This window comes from Pelobates fuscus, chromosome 4 (genome assembly GCF_036172605.1).
Source record: "Pelobates fuscus isolate aPelFus1 chromosome 4, aPelFus1.pri, whole genome shotgun sequence".
Classification (NCBI taxonomy): domain Eukaryota; kingdom Metazoa; phylum Chordata; class Amphibia; order Anura; family Pelobatidae; genus Pelobates; species Pelobates fuscus.
The window spans coordinates 388,900,895-388,916,066 of record NC_086320.1 but is presented as its reverse complement, the minus strand read 5'-3'; the positions used below and the strand labels follow the sequence as shown (position 1 = coordinate 388,916,066).

The 15,172-nt window shown below is 46.5% G+C and overlaps 1 protein-coding gene across 4 annotated transcripts in view; it reads left to right on the top strand.

Moving 5' to 3' along the window:
- Positions 1-15,172, top strand: part of LOC134609276 (protein HEG-like) — a 385,710-nt gene that overhangs the window by 97,487 nt on the left and 273,051 nt on the right. For 2 of the 4 annotated variants that reach the window (XM_063452927.1, XM_063452929.1), the window contains one exon: positions 6,397-6,525. The exons of the other annotated variants lie outside the window; for them this stretch is intronic. In XM_063452927.1, coding sequence (XP_063308997.1) covers positions 6,397-6,525 — 129 coding nt within the window. The remainder of the gene's footprint in view (positions 1-6,396; positions 6,526-15,172) is intronic. 4 annotated transcript variants of the gene reach the window in all.

The following is a 15,172-nucleotide window of genomic DNA, read 5'->3' as shown; positions in this document are numbered from 1 at the left end:
CTTGCAATCTTAAGCTATTGTTAAAACAGATATGAGTAGTGGCACTGACTGTGCAAATGGGCAAGGCATCCAACCTGACACAGAAGCTGGCAGGCAGGCAACTGCTCTTCTATTACAGTGAAAAAAATTATTTATTTTAAATCTAAAGCTTAACCAATTGTTAAAACAGATATGAGTGGTGGCACTGGGCTAGTGGGCACAGTATCCAATGTGAACCTCACACAGAAGCTGGCAGGCAGGCAACTGCTCTTCTATTACAGTGAAAAAAATTATTTATTTAAAATCTAAAGCTTAACCAATTGTTAAAACAGATATGAGTGGTGGCACTGACTGTGCAAATGGGCAAGGCATCCAACCTGACACAGAAGCTGGCAGGCAGGCAACTGCTCTTCTATTACAGTGAAAAAAATGATTTCTTTAAAATCTAAAGCTTAACCAATTGTTAAAACCGATATGAGTGGTGGCACTGGGCTAGTGGGCACAGTATCCAATGGGAACCTCACACAGAAGCTGGCAGGCAGGCACCTGCAATTACATTACACAGGAAAAAAAAAAAAAAAAGCAGCCTGATGTTCTAGCCCTAAAAAGGGCTTTTTGGGGTGCTGTCCTTACAGCAGAGATCAGATGAGTCCTTCAGGATTGTAGTGGACACTGAATACCCTAGCCTAACTATCAATTTCCCTATCTAATCAGCAGCAGCTAAACTTTCCCTCCTCTCACTAAGCATGCATCTTCCGAATGAATCGAAAATGGATGCTGGGAGGGAGGTTGGAGGGTGTGGAAGGGAGGGAGTGCTGCTGATTGGCTGGAATGTGTCTGCTGACCGAGAGGCACAGGGTCAAAGTTTGCCCAATGATGACGAATAGGGGGCGGATCGAACTGCGCATGTGTCCGCCCGCCGCGGCGAACGCGAACACGCTAATTTCGCCGGGAACTGTTCGCCGGCGGACAGTTCGGTACATCACTACCGGTCTCCATGGAAGTCCCGTCTGACCTATTTCCACTCACAGTATCAGACTGGCGTTCAGGAGTTTCAATCAACCGAATGAGGGGAGCTTTGTATCACACAGCCTGGTTACAATGCTGCTACCCATCCCATGTGTTCCCTATTAAGGGTTAATAAGTAAAGGGGTGTATATAAAAAATACCCCTTTCTGTCTCATTAGAGATATCTTTGCCAGAAGCTCAAGGAAGCAGGCTGAAGGGTCAGTGTTAGGACCCGCTTAGGGGGGGTCTGCCTTGACGTTGGCAGGCGGGCATCCCTCCAATGGCCATTGGAGCAACTAAATGACCTCCATTTGTCTAAATATACATAGGGATTAAGGAAAAAGCGCAAGTAACATTTTCTTTTCTTTGGTTTTTACTATATATTGGGGCTGATGTGTGTTGTAGTCTTTGCTGCTTTAGCGCAGGACTTCTCTTTTTGTATTAGCATTCACATGTAACCATATACCGTATAACTGTGGTGGTTTTCTGCACGAACGGAGACCGGCTCTTGCTACCAATTTCATGGAACTCAGATACAACCACACGGCGAGCCGGTCAAACTTCCACACGTTGCAACACAGAAACTACCAAACGGATTTTGCAATGTGCAGTGAGCTTGGGAGGGAGCTATACAATGAGCAATGTGCAGTGAGCTTGGGAAGGAGCTATGCAGTGAGCAATGTGCAGTGAGCTTGGGAGGGAGCTATGCAGTGAGCAATGTGCAGTGAGCTTGGGAGGGAGCTGCAGTACGCAATGTGCAGTGAGCTTGGGAGGGAGCTATGCCATGAGCAATGTGCAGTGAGCGTGGGAGGGAGCTATGCAGTGAGCAATGTGCAGTGAGCTTGGGAGGGAGCTATGCAGTGAGCAATGTGCAGTGAGCTTGGGAGGGAGCTATGCAGTGAGCAATGTGCAGTGAGCGTGGGAGGGAGCTATGCAGTGAGCAATGTGCAGTGAGCTGGGGAGGGATCTATACAGTGAGCAATGTGCAGTGAGCTTGGGAGGGAGCTATGCAGTGAGCAATGTGCAGTGAGCTTGGGAGGGAGCTATGCAGTGAGCAATGTGCAGTGAGCTTGGGAGGGGGCTATACAGTGAGCAATGTGCAGTGAGCTTGGGAGGGAGCTATACAGTGAGCAATGTGCAGTGAGCTTGGGAGGGAGCTATACAGTGAGCAATGTGCAGTGCGCTTGGGAGGGAGCTATGCAGTGAGCAATGTGCAGTGAGTGTGGGAGGGAGTAAAGGGGTGTATATAAAAAATACCCCTTTCTGTCTCATTAGAGATATCTTTGCCAGAAGCTCAAGGAAGCAGGCTGAAGGGTCAGTGTTAGGACCCGCTTAGGGGGGGTCTGCCTTGACGTTGTGCAGTGAGCAATGTGCAGTGAGCTTGGGAGGGAGCTATGCAGTGAGAAATGTGCACTGAGCTTGGGAGGGAGCTATGCAGTGAGCAATGTGCAGTGAGCTTGGGAGGGAGCTATGCAGTGAGCAATGTGCAGTGAGCTTGGGAGGGAGCTATGCAGTGAGCAATGTGCAGTGAGCTTGGGAGGGAGCTATACAGTGAGCAATGTGCAGTGAGCTTTGGAGGGAGCTATGCAGTGAGCAATGTGCTGTGAGCTTGGGAGGGGGCGGCAGTGAGCAATGTGCAGTGGTAAGATAGTGAGGTGTGCCATCAAGAGTTGTGATTTGAGTATTCTGCACTGAGGAAAGCGGGGTGTAAAGGATTTCCCTGTGTTTACCTGTACCCATTCGGTTATTTCCTCTCCCTGCTAGTTAAGTGACTTTAAAGTATTCGTTGTTTATTTCTGTGTTCGGGACATTTATTCGTTCTACCTAACGGAGACCACCCTGGGTAGCAATCAGAACTTAGAACACCAAGTAACCACGAAAACCGCAAGGTAATTGAGTGATTCTGGGTGGCCGCCATTCGGCATACGAACATGTGGCGAGAACAAAGGATGGCGGCTATCTTAAATCTCCCGAACGCGGCCAGGGGGACTTACTCATGGATTGCCTGGAACCATTTTCGGCATGGCAATCACATGAACACCCGGTCTCCATGGAAGTCCCGTCTGACCTATTTCCACTCACAGTATCAGACTGGCGTTCAGGAGTTTCAATCAACCGAATGAGGGGAGCATTCACATGTAACCATATACCGTATAACTGTGGTGGTTTTCTGCACGAACGGAGACCGGCTCTTGCTACCAATTTCATGGAACTCAGATACAACCACACGGCGAGCCGGTCAAACTTCCACACGATGCGACACAGAAACTACCAAACGGATTTTCGTGCAATTTGGATATGTTACTCACAGTATCCTCAGCTACCCAGGGATGTGGTTTTTATATTCCTATGTCATGTATAAAGTGTATTTCTAAAAATTTGGAAAATTGTTAATGTTTCTGGCCAGCAGATAATTGAGTTTAGTATTGTGGCGAAACCGACCTCACCACGTGTCCTTGGAGGGGGCTGATTGCCCGCCTCTTGCCTTTGGACTATGGACCAGACTTTATTGGAATGTGATACCCCAGATAGCCATACCATGGAGCATATTCATATAATGAAAGACTATGGGAAAGACTTTAGCTCCATGGCAATTGTACTGTGTGAGTAGGATCTGCGCTATTCGGTAGTTTTGTGCGCGCAGATCCCAGCTATCTGGGGATAGGTGAAATGTCTGTGTGTTATGTGTAAATGTGACTTTATGTATTTTAAAGTGTTTTATGTCGTTTTGCAACCATGTGGTTAATGGAGTCTGCCTCTAGTCCTGGATAATTGGATTACTTCTCCAATTAACTCCAGGGCAGAAGGGAGGAAACCAGGGTGCATTGTGGGGATGTTTTTCTGCCAGCCAGGAGGGACAAAAGATACTTTTAGTAACTTTTGAACCCCTTGTCGGATTCATGCCATTTTTTAATATGTTGTTCCCCTGAATGGATTGATTGTGGATATGTATTTTTATGTGAATGTGATGTATGGTTTTAAAGTTATGAAAGTTGTGTAAAAGTATATTTTGAACTGTATGCATAATAGGATTATGTGTCACACTAAGGGGAGGGGATGTGTGGGATGTAACATCTATGTCATTGGCTCTTTTATGCCTCCCCCTGGGTGTGGCCTGTATGTGTGAGTTGGAAATAAAAGCCAGGCTGGATGAGCCAGTCCAGAGTTCCTGTTTAACCCTCAAAATGAAGTATCGTCTCGTTCTTGGGGGGAATTGGATTGTAAGCTGACTGCCAGGAGTGTAAGCCGATGTCTGCTTTTCTTGTTCAGCTGTACCAGTGTTCGTGTGGCTCCAGTCGGGAGAACGGTGTTTGCAGTAGCTGCCTGTGCATCTGGAAAGGGGGATATCGCCTAAACTGGGTTTTATCCTCTTGTAAGTGAAATGGTCCGTTACAAGTATGTTGCTGAAACTCAATTATCTAGCATGGCCCAGAGGAGGAGTCTGTTACTGTTTAAATTGAATGCCTGTTGCTTCCAGTAAATCAGTCTTGTTCCAGCATTAAGCTTTGGCCCATGTGTGGATTATTTGGCGATACCAGCGTTATTTTACCCTGTGGATTATTGTTGCTATTCTGCTATTGGGAAAAAAGGAATATTAGACTGTAATACAAATCACTACCGTCACACGGGGAACCTAACATACCATATCCTATCTTTGTATAACGCTTCTTTACTAACATACCATGTCCTATCTCTGTATACCACGTTATTACTAACATACCATGTCCTATCTCTGTATACCACGTCATTACTAGCATACCATGTCCTATCTCTGTATAACACGACATTACTAACACACCACGTCCTATCTCTGTATACCACGTCATTACTTACATACCATGTCCTATCTTTGTATAACACTTCATTACTAACATACCATGTCCTATCTCTGTATACCACGTTATTACTAACATACCATGTCGTATCTCTGTATACCACGTCATTACTAACATACCATGTCCTATCTCTGTATACCACGTCATTACTAACATACCATGTCCTATCTCTGTATAACACGTCATTACTAACATACCATGTCCTATCTTTGTATAACATTTCATTACTAACATACCATGTCCTATCTCTGTATACCACATTATTACTAACATACCATGTCCTATCTCTGTATAACACGTCATTACTAACATACCATGTCCTATCTCTGTATAACATACCATGTCCTATCTCTGCAGAACACGTCATTACTAACATACCATGTCCTGTCTCTGTATAACACGTCATGACTAACATACCATGTCCTATCTCTCTATAACGCTTCATTACTAACATACCATGTCCTGTCTCTGTATAACACTTCATTACTAACATACCATGTCCTGTCTCTGTATAACACAATATTACTAACACACCACGTCCTATCTCTGTATACCACGTCATTACTTACATACCATGTCCTATCTTTGTATAACACTTCATTACTAACATACCATGTCCTATCTCTGTATACCACGTTATTACTAACATACCATGTCCTATCTCTGTATACCACGTTATTACTAACATACCATGTCCTATCTATGTATAACACGTCATTACTAACATACCATGTCCTATCTCTGTATACCACGTCATTACTAACATACCATGTCCTATCTCTGTATAACACGTCATTACTAACATACCATGTCCTATCTTTGTATAACACTTCATTACTAACATACCATGTCCTATCTCTGTATACCACGTTATTACTAACATACCATGTCCTATCTCTGTATAACATACCATGTCCTATCTCTGTATAACACGTCATTACTAACATACCATGTCCTGTCTCTGTATAACACATCATGACTAACATACCATGTCCTATCTCTGTATAACGCTTCATTACTAACATACCATGTCCTGTCTCTGTATAACACTTCATTACTAACATACCATGTCCTATCTCTGTATACCATGTTATTACTAACATAGCATGTCCTATCTCTGTATAACACTTCATTACTAACATACCATGTCCTATCTCTGTATACCATGTTATTACTAACATACCATGTCCTATCTCTGTATAACACTTCATTACTAACATACCATGTCCTATCTCTGTATAACACTTCATTACTAACATACCATGTCCTATCTCTGTATAACACGTCATTACTAACATACCATGTCCTATCTCTGTAAAACACGTCATGACTAACATACCATGTCCGATCTTTGTATAAAACACTTCATTACTAACATACCATGTCCTATCTCTGTATAGCACGTTATTACTAACATACCATGTCCTATCTTTGTATAACGCTTCATTACTAACATACCATGTCCTATCTCTGTATACCACGTTATTACTAACATACCATGTCCTATCTCTGTATAACACTTAATTCAGTATAGTCAGCTCGCCTCTCACTGTGTTTTACCTTCTCCTTCCAGGTGGTCTGAACTGCTCTCATCACACAGAATGCCCCCCGTTCAGCTCCTGTGTGTCCCCCTACAGTGGAGTCTCTATATGTCAGTGTGACATTGGGTATTATTTACATTCGGTCCTGGGCTGCGTTATGGGTAAGGGTTTCTTTGTCAATGCTGATTTATCTATTACAGTTTGTATGTACGACACATGGTAATTCATTGAGTGTCCATAGTGTGTAAACATTGATACATATGTGTGACGTGGTAAAAAGTGTGTCTGTGTGACGTGGTAAAAAGTGTGTCTGTGTGACGCGTGTGTGACATGGTACAAAGTGTGTCTGTGTGACGTGGTACAAAGTGTGTATGTGTGACGTGGTACAAAGTGTGGCTGTGTGACATGTATGTGTGACATGGTACAAAGTGTGGCTGTGTGACGTGTATGTGTGACATGGTACAAAGTGTGTCTGTATGACGTGTATGTGTGACGTGGTACAAAATGTGTATGTGTGATGTGGTACAAAGTGTGTCTGTGTGACGTGGCACAAAGTGTGTCTATGTGACGTGGCACAAAGTGTGTCTGTGTGATGTGGTACAAAGTGTGTCTGTGTGACGTGGTACAAAGTGTGTCTGTGTGATGTGGTACAAAGTGTGTCTGTGTGACGTGTATGTGTGACGTGGTACAAAGTGTGTCTGTGTGACATGTATCTGTGACGTGGTACAAAGTGTGTCTGTGTGATGTGTGTAACGGATCGGCGGGCACCCTGACTGGGTACCTACGTTGAAGGATGCTCCTAGCGCTTCCTGAGGACTCCAAGCACTGCAGCAGACACCACAACCACCGTAGACTCCTCCAGAGAACAAAACCGGAACCAGCTACTACAAGAGCTTAGCAGTTATTTAGCAATGGAGTATGACAAGCATAGCAATCCCTTGTAGCAGATTCCCCCAATAAGAGACGGCACTCCAACTTGAGGGGGAAGTTATACTCACTTTTAATGACACACACTCTGCTTTTATGCAATTCTCCCCTGCAAGGGAGACGCCCACATACAATTATACATTACCCAATCACACAATGGTTACATCCCACAGATTCCCTGCCCTTAGCCTGAGAGGTAACCCAATTATACGTACAATTTAAACTTCCTTTTACCCAACTTTCATAACTCTAAAACCATACATCCAATATTAACAACAGTTACATATTATCAGCACATTCCAAATACAAACATACCCAAAAACCATTCAAATCCGTCCAGCCGTTCGGGAGATAAGTATAAGTCACTTTTGACCGACCGCAAGCACATTTTCCTGCCCAAAACAGTTCCATGGATTTGGGCTATGCGGTCGATCTATTTTACAACGAGAAAATGACTAAGTCCCATTCAAAGGAGCATTCGAATCTTCGAACGGGACTTAGTCTCCAGCCGCGGTGTCGAAGAAGGTACGGGTCAGCGGTGTTTGTGCAATCGGGTAGCTGCAAACAGTTCCATAGATTTGGCTGCACACACCGCTGACCGCGTTCGAATAAGATAAAATGGCCGCCGCCATGTGTTTGTTTGTCGAATGGCGGCCACTTCAACGACTTCGGCACTTCGACGACTTCGGCACTTCGACTGCATTCGAAGTGCCAGTTTAAAAGTTGCAACACTGCTCCAAAGTATTTAAAGGGCCAGGAACAGCAGACAAAAACCCATTGTGCCCAAATCCAGTTCTTACAGAGTTAATACAGCCCAGGGCCATAGTCGCAGGGCAGGAGGCTAGCAACCAGGCTTCTCCAGTGCACAGTGGCGTGATTGGTTCCGCCACAATGTGTATGTGTGAAGTGGTACAAAGTGTGTCTGTGTGACAAGAATGTGTTAGCGATTTGGGAGTGTGATCATCTGCCTGGAAGTGAATCGTCTTCAGTTTATACGATTAGTTACATCATCTGCAGATACTGATATGTTGACGTTTGATGGCATGGCCTTTAATAAACAGAGTTAGACAGCTGGGCATCCGCCTCGAGAGAGCGGCTACAAAACCCTAATGTTCGTGTTATATTTAAATGTTCGTAGTGCTAGAATGAAAGTGAAATTACAAATATGTGCAAAACAATGCCTTACTAACACACTTTAAAAACATACAAAAGTTTCCATACACCACTCAAAAGAAGTTTCACAGAATTATTATTATGTTATTATGTTATTTATATAGCGCCATCAAATTCCGCAGCTCTTTACAATTTGTCTAGATATGTCCATACATTTAAATAAAAAAAGGGAAGAGAAAAATATATAAATGACGATATTCCTTCCGGGAGGTGGGATTTGTTACCACTTCCGTGCGTAGTGACGTAGGTAGCGTAATGAAGTATTTTGCAGTAATAGCTGCTTCCTCAGATATACCTTTCCATTGCCCGCACGTCACTTATAAGTCCACCCGGCGTGGGCGTATGCTTACTTCAGTCCGTAATCCCTATGAAATAGTTACATAGTTACATTGCTGAAAAGAGACTTGTGTCCAGCAAGTTCAGCCTTCCTCACATTTGTTTTAGCTGTTGATCCAAACATGGTATGTTAGTAATGAAGCATTATACAAAAAAACCTAGTCTGAAGCGCTTCCAATTTTGCAACAAACTTCTTGACCCCCAGAATGGTAGTCAGATTTATCCTTGGATCAAGCAGTTATTACCCTACATTAAAAGATTATATCCTTGAATATTCTGTTTTTTCTAGTATGCATCTAGTTGCTGTTTGAACATCTATATGGACTCTGATAAAACCACTTCTTCAGGCAGAGAATTCCACATCCTTATTGTTCTTACAGTAAAAAAACCTTTCCTTTGCCTTAGACGAAATCTTCTTTCTTCCAGTCTAAATGCATGGCCTCGTGTCCTATGTAAAGTCCGGTTTGTGAATAGATTTCCACACAATGATTTGTATTGGCCCGAATATATTTATATAATGTTATCATATCCCCTCTGTTTTTCTAAACTAAAGAGGTTTACATTTGTTAACCTTTCTTCATAGCTCATATATCTCCAAACTCAAAAAATCTCCAAACTCAAAAAATGTAGCAGAGGTACAATATTCTCCAGGTTATCTCCGCTTATAATCCAAGTGAGACTCAGGAACAAGGCAATATAAATCCACAGGCAAGGTTTCCAGCAGGTAAAGTAATACAGAAGTATCCCAACAGCAATCCCAATAACTGGACGACACACAGTTTCAGGAGCAGAACTGACAAGCTTTATTCCACAGTGCCTTATAAAGCATGCTACCATGCAAGGGAGGAGTTTTCCACAATTACTACAGTACCCAATCTGGGAATAGTAACCTCCCACATCTCTCCTCCCCTCAGCTTACATCATAATCCCCTTTTCACTGTACTTAGATTCCCCCAGTTCCTGGATGTACCCCTAAACTTAGGGGTACCCCTTTAAATGACACATCCCCTGATAGCCCTGATCTGGGTGAGTAACATACTCAAAAATCACCCAGATCGGACCAGGGGTTCGGGAGTTATGAGCAGTCAAAGATTTGACCGACCACATGGGTAAAGTATCCGAAAACCGTTCCATGCATTTTGGCCCTGCGGTCGGTCACAGACAACGGAATAAAACAGACGAATTGCCTGGGTTATGGAGCCTAAGGAGGATTTGAATGAATCCCCTAGTTCGTGGGGTTCTTTCTACCGAACGGCGGGCCGTTCGGTAGTTCCCACATGAACTACCGGAAGTCTGGAGGTCTCAGAGGTATTTGCCTAGTCGAGTGTCCGATTTGGGTTTCAGACACTCGACGGCAAAACACCGCTGTTCGGGAGTTTGCAAAATGGCCGCCACCACGTGTTCGTTTCCCGAATGGCGGCCACCCGGAGACAAAGGACCTACCGCATAGCTTGTTAATTACCCGTTTGCAACATTGTTGCCACGGGTAATTGAAGGCACACTTCACACAGGGGAGGTCTGGTTGTTCGGTAGTTTCATTCCCCTACTTTATTCGAATGAATCTACCGAACAATCAGAGGAATACATTTCTTTTAAACACATATAAAACTGGCAGGTTATACGAATACAGTTGTTCACACGAAATTTGTAGGACAGCCCAGGGTCATCCGCTACACTGCTCCCCCTTGCCCACAAGCCGGCATACACAGTCTGATCCAACACGGATCGGCTTGGGGATGTCCGGGGGCTCACAGATCATTTTTCCAGGTCAGTTTGTCTTGACAACCCGTCAGCATTTCCATTCTGCTTACCCGGGCGGTACTGAATGTTAAAATCAAAGGGCTGTAGCGCCAAGCTCCAGCGCAGCAGCCTAGCATTGTCCCCAGCCACCCGGTTCAGCCATACCAACGGGTTGTGATCCGTGAGCAAGGAAAAGGGCTGTCCATACAGATAGGGCTGCAGTTTCTTCAGGGCCTACACCACAGCCAGGCATTCCTTTTCGATGGCGGCGTAGCTTACTTCTCGAGGTAACAGTTTGCGACTGATGTAAGCCACGGGATGTTCTCTGCCATCGGCCCCGACTTGGCTCAGTACTGCCCCCAATCCAAACATAGAAGCGTCTGTGTGAACAAGAAATCGTTTAGTTGGATTGGGAGCTGCCAAGACAGGGGCATTTATCAGTGTATTTTTCAGGTGTTGGAATGCCTGCTCACACTCCGGGGTTCCTGTTCACTTGGCGGGGAAGGTTCTTATGGGTCAGGTCAGTGAGGGGTTTGGCCAGGGCGCTATAATTGGGGACAAACTTTCTGTAATACCCCGCTGTCCCTAGAAACGCTAAAACCCGGGTCTTAGTCCTAGTCGTACCGTCTCGTTTCGGCACGAGGACTACAGGAGAAGCCCATGGACTATCTGAGGGCTCAATCCCCCCCAGTTGGAGCATCTCATCGATCTCCTTGCGCATGTTTTCCCTCACCGCTTCTGGGATGCGGTAGGGGGTCTGGCGCATGGGTAGTTGCCCTGGGGTCTCGACCCGGTGAGTGGCCAGAGGGGTGTATCCAGGTACATTAGAGAACGTGTCTCGTTTCTCCTCTAATAGCTGCTGTACCTCGATCCGCTCCTGTGGGCTCAGCCGATCTCCCAGTGCAACCTCCCCTAAATCCCCAGATAACTGCCCATCTCCCAGCAAATCGGGAAGTGGTAAGCTGTCAAACTCCTCGGAGTTGGGCGCACATATGGCGGTTACCTCCTCTGCGCGCTCCTGGTAGGGCTTCATCATGTTCACATGGAGCATGCGTCGCCCTCCATTCCCTGTGCAGGGGCCTATGATATAGGTGGCGTCACATCTCTGTTCCACCACCTTATATGGTCCCTGCCAGGCGGCCTGTAACTTGTCATGTCGGACTGGTTTTAAAATTAGCACCTTCTGCCCGACTTGAAAGCTACGGTCCCTGGCTCCCAGATCATACCACGTGTGCTGGCGAGTCTGTGCTGCCTGAAGGTTTTCCCTTACCGTCCTAGTCAATGCTTCCAGGCGGTCTCGAAAGGCCAGCGCGTATGGTATGATGGGAGTGCTATCTGCGCTCCGGTCTCCCTCCCAATGCTCTCTAATAAGGTCTAAGGGACCTCTGACCCTCCTCCCAAACAGCAGTTCGAACTGAGAAAATCCTGTGGATTCCTGCGGCACCTCCCGGTATGCGAACAGGAGATGCGGCAGGAATCGTTCTCAGTCCTTGTGGGTCTCTGCGAAGGTTCGGAGCATCTGCTTCAAGGTACCATTGAACCGTTCGCAGAGCCCATTAGTCTGGGGGTGGTAAGGGGCACTGATAATAGGCTTAATGCCACAGATCCTCCAGAGGTGTTGGGTAAACTCTGCGGTAAATTGGGTACCCTGATCCGAGATAATTTCCCTGGGTAATCCCATCTGGGAGAATATCTGCATGAGGGCATCCGCGACCGTTTCAGCGTGGATGTTAGTCAGAGCTACTGCCCCTGGATATCTAGTGGCATATTCTACTACTGTTAAGATATACCTTTTACCTGACGGGCTAGCTTTCTTGAAGGGGCCTATCAAGTCTACCGCTATTCGGCTAAAGGGTTCCTCAATTATGGGTAGGGGATGGAGCTTCGCCTTCCTTCGGTCTCCCCTTTTCCCTACCCTCTGGCAGGTATCGCACGTAGTGCAATATCTGCGTACTTCCTGGCTGATCCCTGGCCAGAAGAAACTTTGGGTCAGTCTGTACCTAGTGCGACTGACCCCTAGATGCCCGGATAGCGTAATATCATGCGCTATCCGGAGTAACTCAGCTCGGTACCGCTGCGGCACCACTAGCTGCCTCATCACTATCGGGTCTGACCCAGCAATCTGCTTGTCTGTTTCTCGGTACAAAAGCTGCTTATCCCAGACAAATCTCTCTCCCTCCTCCCCGGGTGAATCTGTGACAACCTTGTCCCTATATACTTGAAGCGTAGGGTCTGTTACTACTTCGGCTGCAAATTCATTAGGTGGGGCCCAGGGAACACATTCTAAGGAAGGGGAAGGGTCTCTTACCTGGACCTCTGGCAGTGTGTTGTAATCCTGGGTGCGGGCCTGCTGTCGGGTGACCACAGGGTGTGCTTCTCCTGTGGTGGGCGTCTGGGGCTCAAAAGCAGAAGTGAGCCTCCCCAGATCGTTCCCCAATAAAACCTCCGCCGGTAACTGCGGCATCAACCCCACCTCCACGTGTCCTGCCCCCGCTCCCCAATGTAAATGTACCCTTGCTGTAGGTAGCCGGTACACTGCTCCCCCGGCTACCCGGACGGCCACAGTTTTGCTTAGTTTTGCCTGATCCGAAACCAGGTGGCTCTGTACCAGGGTGATAGAGGCTTCCGAGTCCCGTAGCCCTGCTTTACCCTCCAGGTATACGGTCTGTCGGTGATGTTGCAGATTATCGGTATTGGCCTGGATAGGATCCGCCTTGTGCAGTACCTCCCACTGTTCCACGGTAATGGGAACGGCTGAACCATATGGTGTGGCCACCATATCCTGGTAGTGGTGGGCTGTGGCTGCTCTTGGTGGTGGTGGGCCTGGACGGATTCAGGTGGAACGATCCCGCAGCTGTGGGCATTCCCTTTTATAATGTCCCCACTTCTGGCAGTGATGACAGGGGCCCGAAGTGGGTTGGCGGAACCGTGGCTGTGCAGCGGGTGGTGGTGGTGGTAGTGGTCTTGGGGGGCTTGGGGTGTAAGTGGTTCCGCCAAAGGTTTTAAATGAGGCTTTTGGAGCTGCAGGTTTTTGTTGCCTGCATGTATCCAGATACTCATGTGCCTTCCTGGCAGCTTCGGTGAGGGATGTAGGGTTTCTGTCCCTTACCCATTCCTGGACCTTGCTGGTTACTCCCTCATAGAACTGCTCCAACAGCATCATCTGGATTACATCCTCCATGGACCGTGCCTTGCTAGCTTGTCCCCACCCGAGTGCTGCCCTTTGTAATCTGCATGCGATTGCGAGTCTTTCTCCACCTTCTTTAAATCCCTGAATCTCCGCCGGTAGGCTTCCGGTGTTATAGCATACCTGGCCAGTATAATTTCTTTCACTTTGTTGTAATTCCGTATTTCCTCATTAGGTACAGTACGATATGCCTCTGCTGCCCTCCCAGTTAACTTTCCGGCCAAAATGGGTACCCAGTCCTCTGCGCTGATTTTATGCAGTGCACACAGCCTCTCAAAGTCTTGCAGAAAAGCGTCTATATCTTCCCCTGCCTCCACATATGTTTTAAAAGCCTGGTATGGTATCTTAGGCTTACCTTCTTGTGTCACATTTCTTGCGGAGCTGTGTTCTGGAGCTGCTGTCATCTGTTTCCTTAAAATAAATTCTTGGACCTCTGTCATAGTCTTTGAAATAATTTCCTCTGAGGGGTTTTCCCCATAAAAGGACAGCCTGAATCGAACCTGCCTCTGGAACTCCATCTGTTCCTGTGTTTCTCCCGGATCCCTCTGTTCGGGGACCGAATCGCCATCCATTCTGTACTCTGCCATAAGTTCAGTAATGAGTACCGCTTTCTTCTTGCTGCTGGCTTGTATACCCCTTGCCTCTAGGAGGTCCTTCAGCGTGGAGCGTTTTAGCGTAGTAAAATCAATCTCCATCCGTACTCCATTTATGCTTGTTCCTCTGTGAGTCTGGATCCCAGCACTGCCAACCAATGTAGCGGAGGTACAATATACTCCAGGTTATCTCCGCTTATAATCCAAGGGAGACTCAGGAGCAAGGCAATTATAAATCCACAGGCAAGGTTTCCAGCAGGTAAAGTAATACAGCAATATCCCAGCAGCAATCCCAATAACTGGACGACACACAGTTTCAGGAGCAGAACTGACAAGCTTTATTCCACAGTGCCTTATAAAGCAGCCCCATGCAAGGGAGGAGTTTTCCACAATTACTACAGTGTCCAATCTGGGAATAGTAACCTCCCACATCTCTCCTCCCCTCAGCTTACATCATAATCCCCTTTTCACTGTACTCAGATTCCCCCAGTTCCTGGATGTACCCCTAAACTTTGACACATCCCCTGATAGCCCTGATCTGGGTGAGTAACATACTCAAAAATCACCCAGATCGGACCAGGGGTTCGGGAGTTATGAGCAGTCAAAAATTTGACCGACCGCATGGGTAAAGTATCCGAAAACCGTTCCATGCATTTTGGCCCTGCGGTCGGTCACAGACAAGGGAATAAAACAGACGAATTGCCTGGGTTATGGAGCCTAAGGAGGATTCGAGTGAATCCCCTAGTTCCTGGGGTTCTTTCTACCGAACGGCGGGCCGTTCGGTAGTTCCCACACGATCTACTGGAAGTCTGGAGGTCTCAGCGGTATTTGCCTAGTCGAGTGTCCGATTTG